Source organism: Stigmatopora nigra, chromosome 3 (assembly GCF_051989575.1).
Source record: "Stigmatopora nigra isolate UIUO_SnigA chromosome 3, RoL_Snig_1.1, whole genome shotgun sequence".
NCBI lineage: Eukaryota > Metazoa > Chordata > Actinopteri > Syngnathiformes > Syngnathidae > Stigmatopora > Stigmatopora nigra.
Window position 1 is genome coordinate 7,894,151 of NC_135510.1, and position 22,106 is coordinate 7,916,256.

The 22,106-nt window shown below is 39.8% G+C and overlaps 2 protein-coding genes and 2 long non-coding RNA genes across 7 annotated transcripts; 2 read left to right on the top strand and 2 right to left on the bottom strand.

Annotated features, from left to right (window-relative positions):
• Positions 1-1,526: 1,526 nt before the first annotated feature.
• Positions 1,527-4,054, top strand: LOC144194628 (uncharacterized). The gene is made up of 3 exons (XR_013325937.1): positions 1,527-1,893; positions 3,333-3,464; positions 3,588-4,054. It is a non-coding gene; the product is annotated as an uncharacterized LOC144194628 (long non-coding RNA).
• On the bottom strand, positions 2,610-11,062 carry LOC144194629 (uncharacterized). The gene is made up of 4 exons (XR_013325938.1): positions 10,775-11,062; positions 3,754-3,898; positions 3,607-3,680; positions 2,610-3,524 (listed from the first exon to the last, which is right to left on the bottom strand). It is a non-coding gene; the product is annotated as an uncharacterized LOC144194629 (long non-coding RNA).
• On the top strand, positions 8,888-15,778 carry LOC144194625 (GPI alpha-1,2-mannosyltransferase 3-like). Of its 3 annotated transcripts, none has more exons than XM_077713834.1 (13): positions 8,888-9,029; positions 9,541-9,645; positions 9,718-9,841; positions 10,374-10,490; positions 10,579-10,684; positions 10,763-10,893; positions 11,781-11,921; positions 12,016-12,067; positions 12,171-12,382; positions 12,444-12,508; positions 14,078-14,282; positions 14,416-14,593; positions 14,664-15,778. In XM_077713834.1, the coding sequence occupies exons 2-13, from the start codon at positions 9,555-9,557 to the stop codon at positions 14,793-14,795; spliced, it is 1,554 nt and encodes a 517-aa protein (XP_077569960.1). In that variant the 5' UTR covers positions 8,888-9,029; positions 9,541-9,554; the 3' UTR covers positions 14,796-15,778. The 3 variants fall into 3 exon arrangements, with proteins under 3 accessions (XP_077569960.1, XP_077569958.1, XP_077569959.1); XM_077713832.1 differs by having other exon boundaries at positions 8,905-9,029; positions 9,519-9,645; XM_077713833.1 differs by having other exon boundaries at positions 8,915-9,029; positions 9,470-9,645.
• On the bottom strand, positions 14,739-21,680 carry ccpg1 (cell cycle progression 1). Of its 2 annotated transcripts, XM_077713826.1 has the most exons (11): positions 21,550-21,680; positions 20,885-20,960; positions 19,810-19,878; positions 19,419-19,527; positions 19,065-19,150; positions 18,867-18,993; positions 17,965-18,255; positions 17,785-17,879; positions 17,568-17,711; positions 15,932-16,944; positions 14,739-15,592 (listed from the first exon to the last, which is right to left on the bottom strand). In XM_077713826.1, exons 3-11 carry the CDS (start codon positions 19,867-19,869, stop codon positions 15,439-15,441), a joined length of 2,079 nt encoding a protein of 692 aa, XP_077569952.1. In that variant the 5' UTR covers positions 19,870-19,878; positions 20,885-20,960; positions 21,550-21,680; the 3' UTR covers positions 14,739-15,438. The 2 variants fall into 2 exon arrangements, with proteins under 2 accessions (XP_077569952.1, XP_077569953.1); XM_077713827.1 differs by lacking the exon at positions 20,885-20,960 and having other exon boundaries at positions 21,550-21,577.
• Positions 21,681-22,106: the final 426 nt, after the last annotated feature.

A 22,106-nucleotide genomic window follows, 5' to 3' on the forward strand; every position in this document is an offset into this window, starting at 1 on the left:
TGTCTCATTTCCGAAACCTTCTGAAAGAGAGGAAGAAGCACTTGCTGAACCGGCCCGTGGATGAAACCTTGTTGAAAAAGTTGAAAACTGAAGATGATTAAGTGGAAAGAATGCAAATATTAAACCCCTTTCCCCCTCATAAAAAAAAAAATAGTCCACCATTTGGTTTATTTGCGATCACATTCATTGTTTTTGTACATCACAGAATGAACCAAGTTGCATTTATGAATAAAATGTCAACAAGAACCGCCTTTCAAAATTTGGATTCACAGAATAAAAGGTCCTTCCGGCTGCCGTTATATTTGCCCTTGGCGAGACTTGTAGTTTTGATAAGTCCCTTTTCATCCACATAATTGACATTCAATTTGTGCATCCGTGTTATTTTTTCAAATGTAGAAGTACATTGTCCCAAGCTGAGTACCACCAGTACTCGGAACGTGGAGACACTGCTTTACTGAAGAAGCCTGGCCGTGTTTACATTGGCCAGACGGCGTGACCACAAGACTTTAATTGGTGTCTACCAGTGACTTTCTGGGCGGTGAGTCCATATTTTTTCTACCTTAGGAACACAAACTTTGGGTGACAATTTATCACATTATAAATTGTTGAAAATCCACTTGGGTCAAGTGGAACCAGCCTCTGGAACTGCTAGCCCACTCTTGCTAATGGTGCCGGCCGGCTTTACAGAGGTATGGAATCTGCTAGTTGCTTTACACATTGATGTCAATATTTTCATTTTTTATTCTGTTTATCATGTTTCCAGTTTGCTTCATGGCCAGGAGTGCAGATTCATCGAATTTGTGACACTCTTCTGTGGTAAGTTTCTTAGCAATAAGCTAACCTGTCAAGATATTAGGGCCTTGCGTTTGTGATCTTTAGATTAGTCACCTATAGAAATGGGCTGATTTTTATATTGCTCATTGTTTACTTTTTGTTTATGAAGATAATCAATCGTTTGTGTTAAAAATGTTTTATCATATATATATATATATATATATATATATATATATATATATATATATATATATATATATATATATATATATATATATATATATATATATATATATATATATATATATATATATATATATATATATATATATATATATATATATATATATATATATATATATATATATATATATATATATATATATATATATATATATATATATATATATATATATATATATATATATATATATATATATATATATATATATATATATATATATATACACATATACATATATATACACATATACATATATACATATATACATATATACATATATACATATATACATGTGTATATGTATATATGTATATGTATGTATGTAAAATGACATTTTTTCCTCATTCTCCCCCATAGACGGCGATATATGTCCAACGCATTGCAGGTCCCTTGAAGAGTTGCAGTCATCTCTGGAAAGCTATCACCTCATGGTCTTTATGGACTCCCAACAAAGGACATTAGCCAGAAAAACAGGTTGGTTTTTTAAAAATATACTATGGATGTATATACAGTGCAAGTCAGAATTTGTGACACAGCTCCTACAAATGATGAAGCCCTACATACACACACATACATACATGCATACACATACATATTTTTTTTTAAAAGGGCGTTCCCTGAATGACGTCACATTGGTGACCCGGAAGTGAAACGGACCGGAAAAGATCATGAGGAAAAAAAACGATTTTCGAAAACCCGCATGCTTTATTTTGTTTGTAAACGTCTTTTCAGGCTTTTAATCGCATGATCTAAACCGCTAATTTGGGTCGGATGCAACCAAGAAACGTTTATTAAAGGACATGAACAGAAGTCCACCAAGAAGTTGTTGTTTTTTACGTTGGCGGATTTTTGTGTACTCGACTTATGCCGAAAAGGTAAGAAATGCTCCCGTTTTCTACATTGCTAGCTTCTATAAAGATAAAGTTCCACTTGCATTCATAATATCTCAAAATCGAAATGCGTTTAGTGTTTTATAATCGTTTCAAAGATCGCACAAGGACAGAAAAGACGGCTCAATAAGGACTATTCCAATTAGAAATCGGTTAATATTTCCCCTTAGTTGTTTTTGTGTGCTTGTAGTCTGGGTTCGAATCCCTGTTGTGACACTTTTTCACTTTATTGTTTCTGTGGAATTCTTCTAAAGACACTCAAATGATTACAAAGAAAAGTGTAGCCATTTGGTTGGCGCAGAGGTTAGATCACTGGACTTCCGTCTGGGAGACCTGGGTTCGATTCCCGGTTGGGACACTTTTTCACTTAGATGTTTCTGTGGACTTCTTGGAAAGACACTGAAATGATTACAAAGAAAAGTGTAGTCACTTGGTTGGCGCAGAGGTTAGATCACAGGACTCCCGTGTGGGAGACCTGGGTTCGATTCCCGCTGCCGTCGTTTGGCTGAAAATACTTGGAAAGAAGAAATGGTCAATGGAATAAGAAGAAGGGAAAAAAAAAGAAAAACTTTTTAATTTATATTAAACACTTAGTCATACTTTTCAGCAAAAGGTTATATTCCGAACTGCCTTCGGCAGTTCGGAAGACACTTGAAGGACCTGTCTGTGCAAAGGGCGTTCTCGGGTCGGCCTTCGGCCGACCCTCGACCGCTTGCTTGGTCAGTCAACCGCCGACACCGGGGATCGATCCAACACCTCTCCGTGCAAAGGCGAGTGTGCAACCCACTACACCAACTCGTGCCCCACTTATACATAGGTGTTGAAACGTTTTATCCAAGGAAATGGGGTGAAACACTTAGTCATTTTTTGGACAAAATGCTTCATCCACCACTGAAGACTTATTTAGTTAGACACTTAGACATTAATATTTATTCTTTTACCTGAACAATTGTGGGAAAATCTTTGCTTGCACTGGGAATTGAACCCAGGACCACAGAGGCAGGAGGCTAATGACTTAACCACTGAGCCACCACCCTCTGGAAATATGTGGTAGCATTTGTACTTTTACCTCTTTCATGTACCTGAATAATAGTGAAAAAATCTTTGCAAGCACTAGGATTTGAACCCAGGACCATAGAGGTGGGAGACTGATGTCTTATCCACTGGGCCACCACTCTACACAATTAGGCAGTAGTATTTGTTGTTTTGTGTCTTTTCACTCCCATATCATACTTAGTACTATATTGTAGCTTCAAGTGGGACAAGTTAGATAAGCTTACAAAGTCAAGCAAACCGTAGCCTTGGTGACTCCCCCGACATAAGAAAATATGAATAAGGAGCACCTGCGACATAAGATAAATTACCTTTTAATAAAAAAATAACTTTAAACATTTTTAAAATTTTACATGTATTTTGTGTGGCAGATGGCATTTTCCCACCACAACCGCCGGCTGTGGAAGAACCTCGCCCACATCCGTCCGGGTCTGCCCAATGACGGGGACACGGCTCAAACCCACGGCTGTCATGGGGTGAGGCAAGGAGGCCTTGACTTGTCGGTGGGTGGGTCGGCTGCACCCCGTTCTTCTCCTGCTCCTCTTCCACATTGTCCAATACATCTTTCATGACACAGGCAATTATTTCTCAACAATGCCCAATTTGACAACATCTTTTTTTTACAGTGGCGACATGGTTTTTAACCTGGCATGACGAGGGCGGTGACGACGTGCATCTGTCCCAACTGCTCCCGTGTCCAGTCAGCAAACTCTTCCCGACTGGACGCCGTGAATGACATGAAGGTCACGTAACCAAAGTGATCATGTCGACGACGGCGACAATCGGACTTACAGTTCCAGTGAGGATTTGCCATCCGGTATAGTCGTCCGTCTGCATCTACGGGAGCCGTCCAAAAGCGTGACCGTGTCAGCCTCCGCTCACTGGGGCGCCAGAGACTCCTGGATGAAGGCGCAATCCGGGGTATGGCAGTACGAGTCTGTCAAGAAACAAGGCAAGGCGTGAACTTGTGGGGAACATTTCCTTCATGCTGTCTGTAACTTACATTGAACAAATATCTTGTACATACACGAGCCTGTGACGATGAGCCAAGGCCAAGATTCATTCATTATATACTATGTCGTTTTTAAAGAAAAATGCCTTACTATACCAGTGATAATTTTACAATTGGCACACTGCGAGTCCCAGGGATTCGCTTGTCTGAAAACTGTGCGTCCCAGGAAACTTGTCACGAGTCCCAACATACTACGGATGCAAATAAAACATAAGCAACGATATATAAACATTCAGATTTAATTTATTTATTATATGGTTTAGGGTTAGGGTTTATTTATCATTGTACTAGTCTTTCAGCTCGTAGATCCTCCTCTCTTTGCAGCCAAAAGTCTTTTGAAATGTGCGTATTTTTCCTTGCTTCCCCCCGTTTTGCTTCATGATCATCGATCGAATCTTCTGCAGTTCTTTTCTTACTAGTTGTATTTTTTAACTGCGAAATAACTATCCAGACTGTTTTGCTTTTTCTGAAACATTTTTTATCTTTCTTACACTATTACGAAACTCTTGCTATCGCTTTCTCTCCTTCGTCTGCTAGTGTCTGCTAGTCTCGTCCACGCGAGAATTATTTCGCAAAGATTATGTGGAATAAATTGGTTTGCTATCGGATATATGTGTTTTGGTTTTTTTTTTGATAAAAATTTCTTTGCGTCCGAAAAAAGCACATTACTTGAAATTGTGCGTCTGGAAGAAAAGCTGTGCGTATCAGACGCAGGACGCAGAGGTAACGAGAACACTGCTATACTATGTCGTTTTTTTAAAGAAATAAAGCCTTACTATACCATATCGTTTTTAAAGAAAAATGCCTCACTATACTATGTCGTTTATTAAAGAAAAATGCCTTACTATACTATGTCGTTTTTTAAAGAAATAAAGCCTTACTAAACTATGTCGTACCATCTTGTCTTACCATAGTGTCATTTTTTAAAAGAAAAAAGACTTACTATACCATATCGTTTTTAAAGAAAAATGGCTTACTATACCATGTCGTTTTTAAAGAAAAATGCCTTACTATACTATGTCGTTTTTTAAAGAAATAAAGCCTTACTAAACTATGTCGTACCATCTTGTCTTACCATACTGTCATTTTTTCAAAAGAAAAAAGACTTACCATACCATGTCGTTTTTAAAGAAAAATGCCTTACTATACTATGTCGTTTTTAAAGAAAAATGCCTTACTATACTATGTCGTTTTTAAAGAAAAATGCCTTACTATACTATGTCGTTTTTTTAAAGAAATAAAGCCTTACTATACCATATCGTTTTTAAAGAAAAATGCCTTACTATACTATGTCGTTTTTTAAAGAAAAATGCCTTACTATACTATGTCATTTTTTAAAGAAATAAAGCCTTACTAAACTATGTCGTACCATCTTGACTTACCATACTGTCATTTTTTTAAAAGAAAAAAGACTTACCATACCATGTCGTTTTTAAAGAAAAATGCCTTACTATGCTATGTCGTTTTTAAAGAAAAATGCCTTACTATACTATGTCGTTTTTAAAGAAAAATGCCTTACTATACTATGTCGTTTTTTAAAGAAAAATGCCTTACTATACTATGTCGTTTTTAAAGAAAAATGCCTTACTATACTATGTCGTTTTTAAAGAAAAATGCCTTACTATACTATGTCGTTTTTAAAGAAAAATGCCTTACTATACTATGTCGTTTTTTAAAGAAATAAAGCCTTACTAAACTATGTCGTTTTTTAAAGAAATAAAGCCTTACTAAACTATGTCGTACCATCTTGTCTTACCATACTGTCATTTTTTTTATAAGAAAAAAGACTTACTATACCATATCGTTTTTAAAGAAAAATGCCTTACTATACTATGTCGTTTTTAAAGAAAAATGCCTTACTATACTATGTCGTTTTTTAAAGAAATAAAGCCTTACTAAACTATGTCGTACCATCTTGTCTTACCATACTGTCATTTTTTTTATAAGAAAAAAGACTTACTATACCATATCGTTTTTAAAGAAAAATGCCTTACTATACTATGTCGTTTTTAAAGAAAAATGCCTTACTATACTATGTCGTTTTTTAAAGAAATAAAGCCTTACTAAACTATGTCGTACCATCTTGTCTTACCATACTGTCATTTTTTTTATAAGAAAAAAGACTTACTATACCATATCGTTTTTAAAGAAAAATGCCTTACTATACTATGTCGTTTTTAAAGAAAAATGCCTTACTATACTATGTCGTTTTTAAAGAAAAATGCCTTACTATACTATGTCGTTTTTTTAAAGAAATAAAGCCTTACTATACTATGTCGTTTTTTAAAGAAAAATGCCTTACTATACTATGTCGTTTTTTAAAGAAATAAAGCCTTACTAAACTATGTCGTACCATCTTGTCTTACCATACTGTCATTTTTTAAAAGAAAAAAGACTTACTATACCATATCGTTTTTAAAGAAAAATGCCTTACTATACTATGTCGTTTTTAAAGAAAAATGCCTTACTATACTATGTCGTTTTTTAAAGAAATAAAGCCTTACTTAACTATGTCGTACCATCTTGTCTTACCATACTAAGAATTTTTTAAAAAGAAAAATGCCTTACTATACTATGTCGTTTTTAAAGAAAAATGCCTTACTATACTATGTCGTTTTTTAAAGAAATAAAGCCTTACTAAACTATGTCGTACCATCTTGTCTTACCATACTGTCATTTTTTTTATAAGAAAAAAGACTTACTATACCATATCGTTTTTAAAGAAAAATGCCTTACTATACTATGTCGTTTTTAAAGAAAAATGCCTTACTATACTATGTCGTTTTTAAAGAAAAATGCCTTACTATACTATGTCATTTTTAAAGAAAAATGCCTTACTATACTATGTCGTTTTTTAAAGAAAAATGCCTTACTATACTATGTCGTTTTTTAAAGAAATAAAGCCTTACTAAACTATGTCGTACCATCTTGTCTTACCATACTGTCATTTTTTTTATAAGAAAAAAGACTTACTATACCATATCGTTTTTAAAGAAAAATGCCTTACTATACTATGTCGTTTTTAAAGAAAAATGCCTTACTATACTATGTCGTTTTTTAAAGAAAAATGCCTTACTATACTATGTCGTTTTTAAAGAAAAATGCCTTACTATACTATGTCGTTTTTAAAGAAAAATGCCTTACTATACTATGTCGTTTTTAAAGAAAAATGCCTTACTATACTATGTCGTTTTTTAAAGAAATAAAGCCTTACTAAACTATGTCGTTTTTTAAAGAAATAAAGCCTTACTAAACTATGTCGTACCATCTTGTCTTACCATACTGTCATTTTTTTTATAAGAAAAAAGACTTACTATACCATATCGTTTTTAAAGAAAAATGCCTTACTATACTATGTCGTTTTTAAAGAAAAATGCCTTACTATACTATGTCGTTTTTTAAAGAAATAAAGCCTTACTAAACTATGTCGTACCATCTTGTCTTACCATACTGTCATTTTTTTTATAAGAAAAAAGACTTACTATACCATATCGTTTTTAAAGAAAAATGCCTTACTATACTATGTCGTTTTTAAAGAAAAATGCCTTACTATACTATGTCGTTTTTTAAAGAAATAAAGCCTTACTAAACTATGTCGTACCATCTTGTCTTACCATACTGTCATTTTTTTTATAAGAAAAAAGACTTACTATACCATATCGTTTTTAAAGAAAAATGCCTTACTATACTATGTCGTTTTTAAAGAAAAATGCCTTACTATACTATGTCGTTTTTAAAGAAAAATGCCTTACTATACTATGTCGTTTTTTTAAAGAAATAAAGCCTTACTATACTATGTCGTTTTTTAAAGAAAAATGCCTTACTATACTATGTCGTTTTTTAAAGAAATAAAGCCTTACTAAACTATGTCGTACCATCTTGTCTTACCATACTGTCATTTTTTAAAAGAAAAAAGACTTACTATACCATATCGTTTTTAAAGAAAAATGCCTTACTATACTATGTCGTTTTTAAAGAAAAATGCCTTACTATACTATGTCGTTTTTTAAAGAAATAAAGCCTTACTTAACTATGTCGTACCATCTTGTCTTACCATACTAAGAATTTTTTAAAAAGAAAAATGCCTTACTATACTATGTCGTTTTTAAAGAAAAATGCCTTACTATACTATGTCGTTTTTTAAAGAAATAAAGCCTTACTAAACTATGTCGTACCATCTTGTCTTACCATACTGTCATTTTTTTTATAAGAAAAAAGACTTACTATACCATATCGTTTTTAAAGAAAAATGCCTTACTATACTATGTCGTTTTTAAAGAAAAATGCCTTACTATACTATGTCGTTTTTAAAGAAAAATGCCTTACTATACTATGTCATTTTTAAAGAAAAATGCCTTACTATACTATGTCGTTTTTTAAAGAAAAATGCCTTACTATACTATGTCGTTTTTTAAAGAAATAAAGCCTTACTAAACTATGTCGTACCATCTTGTCTTACCATACTGTCATTTTTTTTATAAGAAAAAAGACTTACTATACCATATCGTTTTTAAAGAAAAATGCCTTACTATACTATGTCGTTTTTAAAGAAATAAGCATTACTATTATATGTCGTTTTTTAAGAAAAAAAGCTTTACTATACCATGTCATTTTTTAAAGAAAAGATAAATAAATCCTCACATTTTGAACAAAGAAAAACCTTATTATATAATCATAATTTTTTGAAGAAAGTCTAACTATACATTAGGAGAGAATTTTGTTTTTTTTCGCCCCCTTTGATAGGGATGCGGCCCCTTGAGGCAGCCCAGTTTGAGAGTGTAAAAGCTGCGTGGCAAGAGTATGAAACAAACATAAGACGATCATAATAATGTCACAATTCGGTGCAAAAAAACAAAAGCAAAAACTAACCCAACCTCCACCCACGCAACCACCAACCCTGCTTGGCAGGTTGTCTCTAAGGGTCCCACGTAATCGGAAGGAGGCCACTAGTGATAACACAGTCGTACACACCTCGGACAGACACACCTTCCACCATTTGCCGACCTCGCCTGGCACTCTCGCTTTTGTCGTGTTTGCGCGTTTGGACGTGGCTGCCGTAAGTTTTTCCCATCGAAAAAAGCCCTCTTTTCCCCGCATCGCTGTTTGCTTTTGCACGTATTCGCACGGACGCATTTCTTCAATAGCACTTTGTCTTCGGCGACAGTCGTTTTTTCAAGTTCTTGAGAAGAAAAAAAGCAAGACGTATTATTTTTCTTTAACTTCAGTGTTTATACTGTGAAATATGTCAATGTCGACAACAGAAAAGTCAAAGAGTGTCGTGCTTGGGTAACTGGATTCTATCAAAATAGTAGATTTGTTTTAAGGTCACTTCATTTAACAACTGTGGCTTCGTGGTAACAGGAAAATGGGATTTGAATTGTGTCTTGCGCTTGCTTTTGGTTGATTTTACAAAGAAGTGTCAAATGTATCAAATCCACTAATGTAGTTTTAATGGTAGTTTTTTTCTTCATTGTTTTTGTCCCCCTCTTTTTCCAGTGTATACTTTGTTTTCCAATTTGCTTAGCATTTCTTTGCACACCGCCAGATACGCGTCACCCTCGTTTTAGGGTACGATAGCTGAATGGACGCATCGATACGGCGTCGGAGCTTTGGACGGAAAGTGGACGATGAGAAAACTGAGGAAAAAGAGGCGGAGCCTACTCTGGGGGGAGGTGGTTTAGCCGGCCGCTGTGGTGGCATAAGTCACTGGTGGTTAATGTTTTGCATGTCTTTTGTCTCCACAGAATGGCTGAGAATTGCAACATTTTTGGTGATTTTCCGGGTGCTCAACTGTTTCCTGGTTCAAAGCAGCTTTGTTCCAGACGAGTATTGGCAGTCGGTGGAGGTGGCCCATCGCATGGCCTTCAAATATCCTAAAGAGTGGGACGACCAATCATAGCCAGGGGCAATTTAGAGTGTTCAACCAGCCAATCTTGCATATTAGTCGGAGTACCTGGAGAAAACCCACGCAAGCCCAGGGCCGAATATAGTAAGGACCCACTTGGGATTGAACCCTCCACCCCAGAATTTCGACCGCAATAATTACAAAGTTAAAATAAATAAATTAATGAATAATAATAATAATTATAAGTCAAAGTGTCAGACCCGTTTTTACGCCCCAAAATTATAATTTGAAACTTGACCACAGTGGCTTACTTTTTTTCAGCGGCCATTATACAAGCCACATATAATATAAAAAGCTTTGTTTCGACTTTTGCTAAAATTTCTGCTACGTCGCTAGTTTGAACTGGAGAACTTAATATGGTGTTATCCTTGCATTTGCAAAAAAAATGGAAGATAGGGAAATGATATCATTCTGTACTAAGTAGCGTTTGTTAGAATTTTTCCTTTTTTTTCCTTCTAATAATTTTGGTCAATATCACAACCTTAACCTTCTGACTTATGGCCACCTGACGTGGGAATGGAAAGAAGGCATAAGAGGCTACGGCTATCCTCTCTTTTTTGCAGCCATCTATAAAATCCTACACTGGATCAGCTGTGACTCTGTCTATCTCTTGGAAAGTGATTTTCCCTTTTTTTTGTTTGTTTTCTTAAATCTACGTCGGCTACGATCTGTCTTTAAAAGAATTTTCTGGATTCCCACAGATATGGCTGCCCCGACTACTCCACGCGCTGGTCACCGCATTTGCAGATTTCAAATTCTTCCAGCTTGTCGGGCAACTGGAAAAACCAGATGACGTCAAGTGGACGGTACGGTCCCACTTGTTTGTTTTGAGCAAGCGTTTGTGGAAGCGCGCACTGATTTTTCCGGGGTGTGCGTGCGTGCAGTTGTTTGCTCACCTGTGCTCGTGGTTCACGTGGTACTGTTGCAGCAGGACGTTGAGCAACAGCGTGGAGGGTGCCCTCACCTGCCTGGCTCTGGCTTACTTCCCTCTGCCGCCATCAAAGACACATAGCAGGTGACTTAAACACATTCCATTGTACAAAGCAATTTTTTTTTCAATGGATCCTAGTAGGGATTTGAAGAAAAATGAATGAATTAAGAAAAATATACTCTTAACATCAAATCTCTTTAGGACACCTACTGTCCAATCCACTTTGACTCGAATGCAGTCACTGCCAGTCAATTGGGTGTATTGGTGACTCATTGATTTTGTATTTTTTCCCCTCAGATGACAAACAGAAGTACGCTTTAACAGAACGACTTCGTTTCTCAGTTTGTTTGTCGTTTCTCATTTTGTTTGTGGTTTCTCATTTTGTTTGTTGTTTCTCATTTTGTTTGTGGTTTCCCATTTTGTTTGTTTCTCATTTTGTTTATCGTTTCTTATTTTGTTTGTGGTTTCTCATTTTGTTTGTTGTTTCTCATTTTGTTTGTTGTTTCTCATTTTGTTTGTGGTTTCCCATTTTGTCTGTCGTTTCTCATTTTGTCTGTCATTTCTCATTTTCTCCGTCATTTCTCATTTTCTCCGTCATTTCTCATTTTGTCTGTCGTTTCTCATTTTGTCCGTCGTTTCTCATTTTGTTTATCGTTTCTTATTTTGTTTGTGGTTTCTCATTTTGTTTGTTGTTTCTCATTTTGTTTGTCGTTTCTCATTTTGTCTGTCATTTCTCATTTTCTCCGTCATTTCTCATTTTGTCTGTGGTTTCTCATTTTGTCTGTGGTTTCTCATTTTGTCTGTCGATTCTCATTTTGTCTGTCGTTTCTCATTTTGTCTGTCGTTTCTCATTTTCTCCGTCATTTCTCATTTTGTCTGTCGTTTCTCATTTTGTTTGTCGTTTCTCATTTTGTTTGTTGTTTCTCATTTTGTTTTTTGTTTCCCATTTTGTTTTTGATTCTCGTCCTCAGCAAAAAATATTTGAGCCTGGTTGCATTGGGCACCGTTATTCGCCCGACGGCTTTGATTGTTTGGCTACCGCTGTTGCTGTACCATTTCTGGAAGGAGGAAAACAAATTGAGACTCGTGCTTCAGGACTACATTCCCATAGGGTGGGTTGGGCTTCATATTTGCCACTTTCGTCCACCGTTTCAAAGTATGGAAATATTTTTGGGACTACAAAAAATATTTTTGTCTCCTTGGTAGGGTTTCATTCTTGGCGTTCTCAACACTAATTGACTCCTTCTTCTACGGAAAGGTGAAACACTTCTAAAAGATGGGACAGGATATTCCAGAATGATTTCTACACACAATGAAAATGATAGAATCGATATAATAGTTTTGGGTTGTCTATTCCTCAGTGGACCATGGTACAGTTCAACTTCTTGAAGGTGAACGTCTTGGACGGCGTGGCCGACCTATACGGTACCTTTCCCTGGCACTGGTACCTGACTCAGGGCTTCCCTGTCATTATGGGCCCCCACCTCCCGTTTTTTTTCCACGGATGCTACCTGGCTTTCAGACGGCACAGAATCCTCTTTGTGGCCATTGCCTGGACCATCGCCATCTACAGGTAAGGCATTGGAATTCTCTCACCGTTTTCGACTAATATAGTAATATTGTATTCCTTTCAGTTTGCTTCCTCATAAGGAGTTTCGATTCATCTACCCTGTGCTTCCCTTTTGCATGATCTTCTGTGGTAAGTGGCCATTACATCTCTTTCAAATATATATATGGAGTAAAAGCAACTTTTTTGGATTTGACAGTGGTTTTCTATTTTATCTTCAATACACACAAAGGAGGGTATTTTTAATATTTGCACAGCCAGCCAATCGCAGGGTAAAAGGAGACTAAGGACAACAAATCACATGCTAGGGGCAATTTAGAGAGTTCAAACTGCCTTTACTGCATATTTTTGGGATGCCGGAGGAAAAGTGAGTACCTAGAGAAATCCCACACAAGCCCAGTGAGGGAGGACCCACCTGCCCCAAAACCCAATATACTACATCATTTGTTATCATTAGTTTAAGATTATTTATGAAACAAAATGACCAGAAAAATACTGAACATTTTCAAAATAAGATCAAATGATTGAACTCACCAGAACAACTGTCTCCCAGAATTATTTCTGCATTTCAGCGGCAGTCAATCCACTTTAGAGTGCTGCCACATTTCACCATTTACGGTTGGACTCGATCGGCCCGATCCTTCCGTCTGGTGGAGGCCGAAAAAAGTGAGCTTCGGGCGGCGAGAGAAAGGCGACATGTGGCGCTGGAAAACGCTCAATCGTCGTCTTCGTATTCTCATTCCTCTCCTTCATTCATAGTTAATCTGTGCCTTGTAGCGAATTAAATACCACAATCGGCTTCAGAAGATCACATTTTTTGGCTCAAAAAGCCAAAGTAGCGTTTCGGGATTTCCCCCGAATCCCCATAAGGCTCGTGGCCGACTGAAGTGCGCGTCGGTCGGCTGCGCAGAGGACCAACAGATGCATTTCGGTTTTTCATCCAAACATGCTCAAATCAATAAGTAGGCACACGCTCCTCACGCGGCCAGAAATAGCCCTATTTTGTCAATTAAAAAAACAAAATTAAGTAGTTATAGCAGGATCAAATGAACAGAATCAACCAGACTTCCAGCACCCGCCGTGTTGTCTTGAATATCAAACAAACTACGGAATGCGGTAAGGATCAAAACTAACATGCTTGGGGGTTTGTTACAATTTTTCATTGGTTTACTAAATTAAAAATACTTACTCACTAGATAAAAATCATTCCCAACAACGATGGTAGTCTGAATATTTTGCTATACTTTCCATTGTACATGATTATTTTAATCCAAGTGAAGTCATTTTATTAACATGTACAACACCCCCCAAATGATCACGTCTGATTGTGATGTCACAACCAGAATTGCTGTGAGCAATTTTTGGCTGACATAATGAAAAGGGCCAGATTTGAGTGCCAAATTCATACACATACCAAATTTTACATGTAAGATTACATTATCGCTGTCATTTTTATTTTTTTGTCATGGTGACCACTTAGAATTTGATACTAATTTAAATGAGTTCACTATAACAATTTAACCACACAAAAAGCACAAAATGTGATGTCAGGTATACACACATATACCAAAAGAGTTGATTGAATGGGCAATCTCAGCTTCTCACATCCGATTGATCAAATGTCTGCACTCACTAAATGCTGTTATCTTCCATTTTAGGTCGTAATTTGATATTTCAAATACATTATACACTTGTTTCCAGCGGTGTCACTGGCTCATATGCGAGCCTGGCGTCGAGCGGCCGCTTCGGTTTTGTTGGCGTCCAATCTGCTCCTGGCTCTCTACACGGGCTTAATTCACCAGCGCGGCGTGTTGGACATCATGGGTCACGTCCGCGTCCTCTGTCACAAGGCGTCAGAAGCCGACGTCCTCTTTGCCATGTCCTGCCACTCGACGCCGTATTACAGGTTGACAACTTCACCAAAATATTCCATCCTGGATTTTTTTCCCCCTAGGAAGCTCTTCTGAATACTCTGTCAGGAGATCCAGAAGAAACACCTGCAACTTTTGGTGAATATTCTTTTTGTTTTCTCCTTTAAGTCACGTCCACTGCCCACTGAAGATGCGCTTCCTGGAGTGTCCGCCGGATCTGGGGCGGCCGGACTATGAAAACGAATCAGACAGATTTAACGAAAACCCTCTTCTCTGGCTGCGGACTGAGTACCCGCACGCTCCTTCTCTTCCGACACATTTGATTCTCTTTGACGTGATGGAAAAGGTAAGACGATCGTGGACGGACGGATGTGCCAGACGTGGACGTGACATGACGCCTGTCTCCTGTGTTGTAGAAGATCTTGGCATTTCTACGCGAAAACAACTACACCAAGACGACGGACCTATTTCACACTCATTTCCCCGAGGGAGGAGTTGGAGGAAGAATCTTTATTTATGAAAGACATGGACATGCTTCCCTCGAATGAGTCTCACGGGCTAGTGTGTCATAATTTAGAATGCAGAAAAAGTTCCATTTTGAGAGGTAAATGTAGTTGTTTATTTTCCAATCCCTCCAAATGTGCCTAAAGTCAAACAATTGTGTTGACAGACAGGCAGAGAATGTTTAAAAATGAAAATACAACAAAGGAATGTAAGAAAAGTCAAACAAGGTGTCCTTGGAATGATACTTTTTTTTGTTTCCCGGTCACTATAATTTGACAATAGTAGGCATTCAGTCTCTTTCAACAGAGAGGGCTGCCAACCCTCCCGGTTCGAATGGATTGGACCGTCATCTCTGTTAATGGCATTCGAACGAACGACACAATGTTACAAGTGTAGAAGATTTGTAATTCCGGATAATGAACAATTTTTGGAGAATAGTTGAGACCCCATTTTTCAAGACCTTTTCCTACAGGCTGAATTCTGTGCTTTCCAACAATGGTGCTGATTGCAAATGTACATCAAGCCAAAGCCAAGACAGTTAAAGTGCTTCTAAAAACATTTCCGCATAAACAACGGAAAATCACCCACCGGACATTCAGTAGCTAAAAAAATGGTGCAAACTGACAAAAGTACTACTACCAATAGAACGCAGTACCTACCCTTCCTACCCAAACTGTCCTGCAGTGTTCAGTATTTGGGACCGAATGGCACGGGGCCCAGTTCGATTTTGACGTTCCTCCGTTCGCCGTGATGTCGCGCCCTCTGCCTCTGCTGTCGTCGACTTTGCTGCTTGGTCCTCGACGGATCCTTGGCGTGCGCGTCTGGTCGTTCCAGAGGACCGCTGGGAGATTGAAAGTCAAAAATGAGTATAACGAGTGGAATGTGGCTTACATGATGGTTTTCCTTAGGCTAATGTTGCTAAAATCAACCAAAGTTGTCATTAGCCCTAGATATGTAACATAAGTTATATTGTTTTTTAAATTCCAGGGTAAAATAAAAGATCCCACCCAAAGGAAAAATCTGCAAATCTGCAATTTATTGTAAAGAATGTTAAAAAAAAATATATATTTATTTCATTCTTTTTTTGTATATATATATATATATATATATATATATATATATATAGGTAATTAATCAATAAAACAAAGTAGTTGTTAACGGCGGCCAATCAATTACTGACCTGGGCGCGTGTCCGTGAGGAGGCGTCTCCCCGAAGAGATTCCTGAAGATTAAATTGTCCGCGTCCCCGAAGACGCCCTCGAAGAGGCCGCGGTACTCGGGCATGTCGGCCAGGTAGCGTTCCAAGCTGTCGACAAAGTCGGCAAAGAGGACGCGGTCGTGAACGAAGACGCCGTCGACGAAGAAGCTCTCCACGAAGCTCTCCAGTTCCTTCCAGTGCGAAAAGTGATGGACTTCCCGCCGCAGGTAGCTGCGCAGCAGCCGGTGGACGTCGTCGGCCCGCACGGGTCGGTGGGCCCAGTCGCCGTCCCCGAACGAGCCCCGTTGGGCGCCATCCTCGTTTGAGGGGTCTGGTTGATTCTCTGGCCCGTAGACCGACTCTCCCGATGTTTTCGTCCGATGCGACTGGTAGCGGTCATTCTTTTTGCTTCCCTTCTTCACGTTGTACAGGAAGGTGGACGCCGAATCCTTGAAGTGTCGGAAGGTGGATTTCACCGAGTCGGAGAACTTGCGCAGGTTTTCCTTGACGGCTTCTTTGGCGTTCTTAATCCGCTTTTTCTGGTGGCGGACAAAATCTTTGGTGGAGTTCCTGACGGCGTCGAAGGTCTCCTTGACGATCCCGGGCTGACGGGCTTTGACGTCTTCCCCTTCGGCCCGCTGGTCTTGCCGGTCTTTACCCTCCAGGTAAAGCCTCTCCCACAAGTCGGAGCGCTGGCGCTCAAATTCCAGCCTGGTTTCCAAGTCCCTGAGACGCTCCGACGCCAGCTCCCTCTCCTCGTTCATCTCGTTCTTCAGCTCCAGCTCGCCCTTCATCTCCAGCTCGCCCTTCAGCCTGCGGTTTTCGGCCTCCAGGTCTCGCTTCCGGGAGCGCATCCTGGCCAGCGCCTGGCGCAAGGCGGACAACGACTTCTCTTCGTGCGCCAAGGTTGTTTGCAGCCGCTGATTTGCGATGGTCAACCTCTGCTTCTCCTCTTCCAGCCGTCTCATTTGTATTCTCAGAGCGACTCGCGCAGCCTAATTCGGGATTAGATCACAAAAACAAAAATGGATGTAATCAATGGAAAAGGACAAATTGTAATTGGGGAATGATCCTTGTGACCGCCCTCTTTTATCATCTGACCTGCCAACGCCAATATGCCACGTGAGCCGGGGTTATTGTGTTTAACGAATGATCTAATGTAGTCAATGTCATGTATTAATGTGAAGTGCAGTCTCGTTTTGCAAAATGAGCAGCCATTTTGGCTCATTGTAGGTAGTGATTTGATCCTCGTAATGCAGATGGTCACCGTTTATCACGTGACCCTAATGGAATGACATGCTTGGAGCCTACAGGCTCAGAGCTTCAGCTTCATAACACACCAGCGGTGAGACCCTCCAAAAAAAAATCCTCTCCTGAGTTCAGTTAGACAAGAGAGCCCTAATAATTAATTGGCCCCATATATCTAGCAACGTGAAGGAAGATTAACATATGGGCTTCCAGCACGGTTTAGCAAATCAGGTTCTTTATGTAGCTACTATTTTTTTTTAAACGGTGCCCTGTGATTGGCTGGCAACCATTTCCGAGTTTTACCGCACTTCTTGCCCAGTGTCAAGCTAAGTGGTATTGGAAACGAATGAAATCAAACATTGGAAATGACCTGATCAGCTTTCTGCTTGAAGGTGAGCTCATTGTACTTGAAGGTGAGCTCATTGTACTCTTCACTCAAATTTTTGATGACGTGTGTGAGCAACGGTAGAAGCTTCTGCTCGCCCATCTCATCCTGGCCAAGCTCGCTTTTGGACTGCAAGATAAATGAAAGAATGTAGAGGTCATCTCAAATTGCAGTTTTTATGACTTAATGAAAATTCTCTCACATGATATTTAAGCACATCCATCACACTGTCCAGCTCATGTTCTGTGACTTGGACTGTTCTTTCTGTTTTCTGCTTCTCTCGAACTTGCATGCTGCCTGTAAGAAAGATGCAAACCACTCATACCTCAAATTTAGTACCGTTCCGCCCAAGTGTAAAAGTTGCAAAGCGCTTGAACTGTACCGTAGTGGTGTCCGACTCCTACGCTGAGTGCCACGGCGAGGGCGAGCAAAAGGCAGCAGGTGAGGTTCCCGTTGCCGTCGCGCCTAGCGGCTCCGATGTCGATCCGCTCCGCCCGTCGCTCTTCGTCTTGGCCTCCCTCCGCCGGCGTCGTGGCTTCCTCCTTGCAAGATTCTGCGCCGCCGTTTGCCATGTTCCTCCTCACCCTGCGTCTTCGCAGCGCCACGTCGGGGTTGACTTCGTCCTCGCTGCTGCTGGAGTTTGTGGTGGCCGCCGGTGGCCCAGTTGGGAAAACTTGGAGATATGTGTAAGGTTTAGTAGACATTAAGCATCAGTGTGTCAAAAAGTGACGTCTGGTCGCCGGACGTTTGGTCGCCGGACGTTTGGTCGCCGGACGTTTGGTCGCCGGACGTTTGGTCGCCGGACGTCTGGTCGCCGGACGTCTGGTCGCCGGACGTCTGGTCGCCGGACGTCTGGTCCCCGGACGTCTGGTCGCCGGACGTCTGGTTGCCGAACGTCTGGTCGCCGGACGTCTGGTCGCCGGACGTCTGGTCGCCGGACGTCTGGTCGCCGGACGTCTGGTCGCCGGACGTTTGGTCGCCTGACGTTTGGTCGCCCGGACGTGAATATAATTTAGAGAGCTGGTTTCAACGATATATATTTAGATATTAAACTCTCTCGTGAATATAATTTTGAGAGTTTATTTCAACAGTAAACTCTCATCATGTTGTCAAACGTCCGGGCGACCAAACGTCCGAGTACCGGTCCATTAGTAAAAGTCTGGCCTCCCGCGAGCCAAGGACGCAGACGGCGGCCCGAATTCAACAGCCTGCCACCAACTTTTCAGCGACTCCAACGCAGACCTGCGTGTCCATAGTAAAAGGGAATAGAAGGTGAGTTCCTACCGGTCTCTATAGCAAGGAAGGCGTACTGGCTGCTGCAGGACGAGCCCATAAACGAGGCCTCGTCGACCGCTGCGACCTCCATCACCTCCTGGAGCGTCACGATGTCCGAGTGGTCGCTGCCTACGGCCTGCGGGGGATGAGGTGACATTCGTAAAGGAAAGCAAAGCGGACGACTGTGCGGACTCGTGACGTTCATACCTCTGGGGGATGCAGAGTATTGTCGTCCGTGTGGGCTCCCAGCGAGTCTTCCAGAAGGACATCACATTTTTTGTCCTTATATCCAGCTAAAAATGAACGAGGCGTTGAATTGATTTGAATCTGATGTACAGTGATACCTCGTTTATCGCGGTTAGTAGGTTCCAAGACCTGCACTAAAAGGTGAATAACTGCGGCAAAGAGATTTATGGTTTCTGTTGATTATTATTTGGACTTTTAAAAACCTCTCTTTACAGTAATCCCTTGAATAACGTGGTTTCACTACATCTCAGATTTTTTTTCTGGGGAGAAAGAATATTTTTTAAAAAGAAGATAATGCAACACAGAGAATCATACATGATAGAGTCGAGTCTTGCAGTTCTGCTTCCACCGCAGTGAGATGCTCTAGGCCGACGTCCTCATGCTGTTCTATGGCCTCCGTCACCCAAGTCTCGATATCTGAACCCTGTTAGCGCCAGACAAAATCGGAAACATAAGACATCCACTTTCAATCAGTATTCCACGTGCTGAACATTTGATGGTGCTCGGGACAACACTAATGGAAATCCTTTGAATTTAGAAGGTTTTGATTGGCTCTATGTGCTGTTTGACTTCCTTTGAATTTGGAAGGTTTTGATTGGCTCTTTGTGCTGTTTGATTTGAACAATCTTCCAATTTTACATCCATAAGGTACGTTTACATTAGGTGATAGCGATTGGAATTTATTAAATGTGGATTTGTATTTCACCTCGGCGCTGAAGATACTCCAACCGCAAGACGATTCAGTATCGCTGCATGTTTTCGACATGATGTTGGTCTGTCAGCAACAAAAAAAACAAAAAAAAGCAACAAAGTTCATCTTGATCATAAAGGACTCCTTGTCATCGTGACTAACAGCTTTCAATTAACGTTAACCCCTTCATGCATGAATTCAAATGTTGTTTTCTTTAATCAAATTAATCTTTTTATTTATTTAAATATTTTATAGGACCTGGTCTCAACCTTGTGGTCCAACTTGTGGCCCATGGGACAACATCTAGCGCAGTGCTTCTCAATTATTTTCTGTTAGAACCCCCCTAGCAAGAAGAAAACTATTCGCGCCCCCCCCCCCCCCCACTTCCCACCGTGACTATAAATAAAATCATTTTATGAAATTGTTATGAGTACAACATGTGAAATGTTGCACTCTCGCAAACATGACAGAAGTAACAATGAGAGCGCCACTGCCAGCTACTGTAGTGGATGCGCAATTACACTTTATACTAGTACGGCCAAATAAAATCCTGTTCCCCAGGGTTACACGCCCCCCCCCCCCCCCCCCCCCACAGGTATCGCACCACGCCCCCCCCCCCCCCCCCCAGGGGGGCGCGCCCCACTATTTGAGAAGCACTGATCTAGCGGCACCATTTGACATTCAAATTCAATAACTGTATTACCTGCTGGTAGTTTGCAATAAGCAATAAAAAGAAATAAAAAACATGAAAAAAGTGATTTAATTAAAGGACCTGTTTTGGAAAACAAATGATAACATTTTTAAATGGTAATAAACACAAGTAATGAAAAAGTATAAATCATCCTAAATCAAATATTAATTCATTCTTTCATTTTCCAAAGGGCTTATCCTCACAAGGGCCGCGGGGGTGCTGGAGCCTATCTCAGCTAACTGCAGGCACCAGGCAGGCGTCACCCTGACTAGGAGGCAAACCAATCGCTGTCTAAATCAAATACATTTAATTTAAGCATAGGATCGATTCCCGCTCGGTGGCGGAGTGAATGGGAGTGTGAATGGTTGTCTTGTCTTTGTGTGATCTGCTGTAACTTACTGGCGACCAGTCTGGGGTGTGGTCCGACTTTCATCCAAAGTCAACTAGGATAGGCTCCAGCACCGACCGGGCGACTCTGATGAGGATGAGCGAGATTGAAAAATGAATACATGAAAAACTTCAAAAATGAACAAAAAAATTGCAATAAATCCACGGGTGTAAACAATTTATATTAATTTCCCTCTTTTGCTAACTACCACACCAAACACTCTGGGACCAGGGCTGGCAGTAAATAAGTTAAAGCAAGGATAATTTTGATGTGATATTTGCTGAAGTGACCACTGTACCTGAAAGGGTTAAACTTTATTTCATGCATGCACATTTTTTTTATAGGCAGGACGTAGGAACATTTATTGGAGATTTTAACACTCTCGGCAGAGAAAAAACGCACCAACTCTAGTTCATACATTAAGACCTACCAGTTTAACAAGCTATGTCGCAGATGATATGAAATTACTTTATTTGATTAAAAATTAAGGATCACTGACGTTACGGCTTCACCAATGTTTTGTTTAATTACGGGATGTGACTTTCTTTTACTGATCATCAGCACCTTGCCAATGTCAAATACAGCGTTTATTTCGCTAACAACGACGTCAGTTTTGTCTTTCTAGAAAGTAGCATAAATAGTCATTGAAGGAAAATGTTTAAATAAGAAAATATACCTGAGTTTTCCAAACCGGCGACAATGGAGCTCTGCGGACAGGCCAATGGTTATTGCACTATACATGGGCCGGGGTTTTAGTCACAACAAAGCACGTTTCTGGGAAATGTCGTTTAAAGTATGGAGGGAAAGTGGTAGTACGATATTATTTACCTGACGAACCAAACAACATTTCCCACAAGGCAAAGCGGTAGGCAAACTGGTCCAACGGGTGCGTGTCAGATGTAGGATAACGTCCCTTTGAAAACATAAACAAGGAAACGTGACGAAACAGATGGCCAACTGCTTTCCTTCGTCATTCTTCTACAGGCTTTAAAACACATTGTTTGTTGGAAAAATAAAGAAGCAAGAATTCTTTTCTAGATGGTGGACCATTTTAGACAGTGCAATTACCGTTAGACAAAGGCGTTTATGATTATTTCTTTAGTGTAGTCATTTTATTGCAGCGTTGCTTATCTGAGAGGAATATTATTTCCATTATGTTGAATGTACAATAAACAATAAACAATAGACTTACTTTAACTGTAATCTTTCATCCAGGGTCCAGGAACTGGCTTT

What these genes read in the sequence shown, in the direction of transcription:
- LOC144194625 (XM_077713834.1), top strand. Translation starts at nt 9,555, where the DNA reads ATGGACGCATCGATACGGCGTCGGAGCTTTGGACGGAAAGTGGACGAT. An exon ending in ACTCCTTCTTCTACGGAAAG is followed by an intron (nt 12,068 to 12,170) that starts GTGAAACACTTC and finishes TCTATTCCTCAG; the next exon opens with TGGACCATGGTACAGTTCAA. An exon ending in TCTTTGACGTGATGGAAAAG is followed by an intron (nt 14,594 to 14,663) that starts GTAAGACGATCG and finishes CCTGTGTTGTAG; the next exon opens with AAGATCTTGGCATTTCTACG.
- ccpg1 (XM_077713826.1), bottom strand. Translation starts at nt 19,869, where the DNA reads ATGTCGAAAACATGCAGCGATACTGAATCGTCTTGCGGTTGGAGTATC. An exon ending in AGGAGTCGGACACCACTACG is followed by an intron (nt 17,880 to 17,964) that starts GTACAGTTCAAG and finishes TCTTTCTTACAG; the next exon opens with GCAGCATGCAAGTTCGAGAG. An exon ending in TGGATGTGCTTAAATATCAT is followed by an intron (nt 17,712 to 17,784) that starts GTGAGAGAATTT and finishes TTTATCTTGCAG; the next exon opens with TCCAAAAGCGAGCTTGGCCA.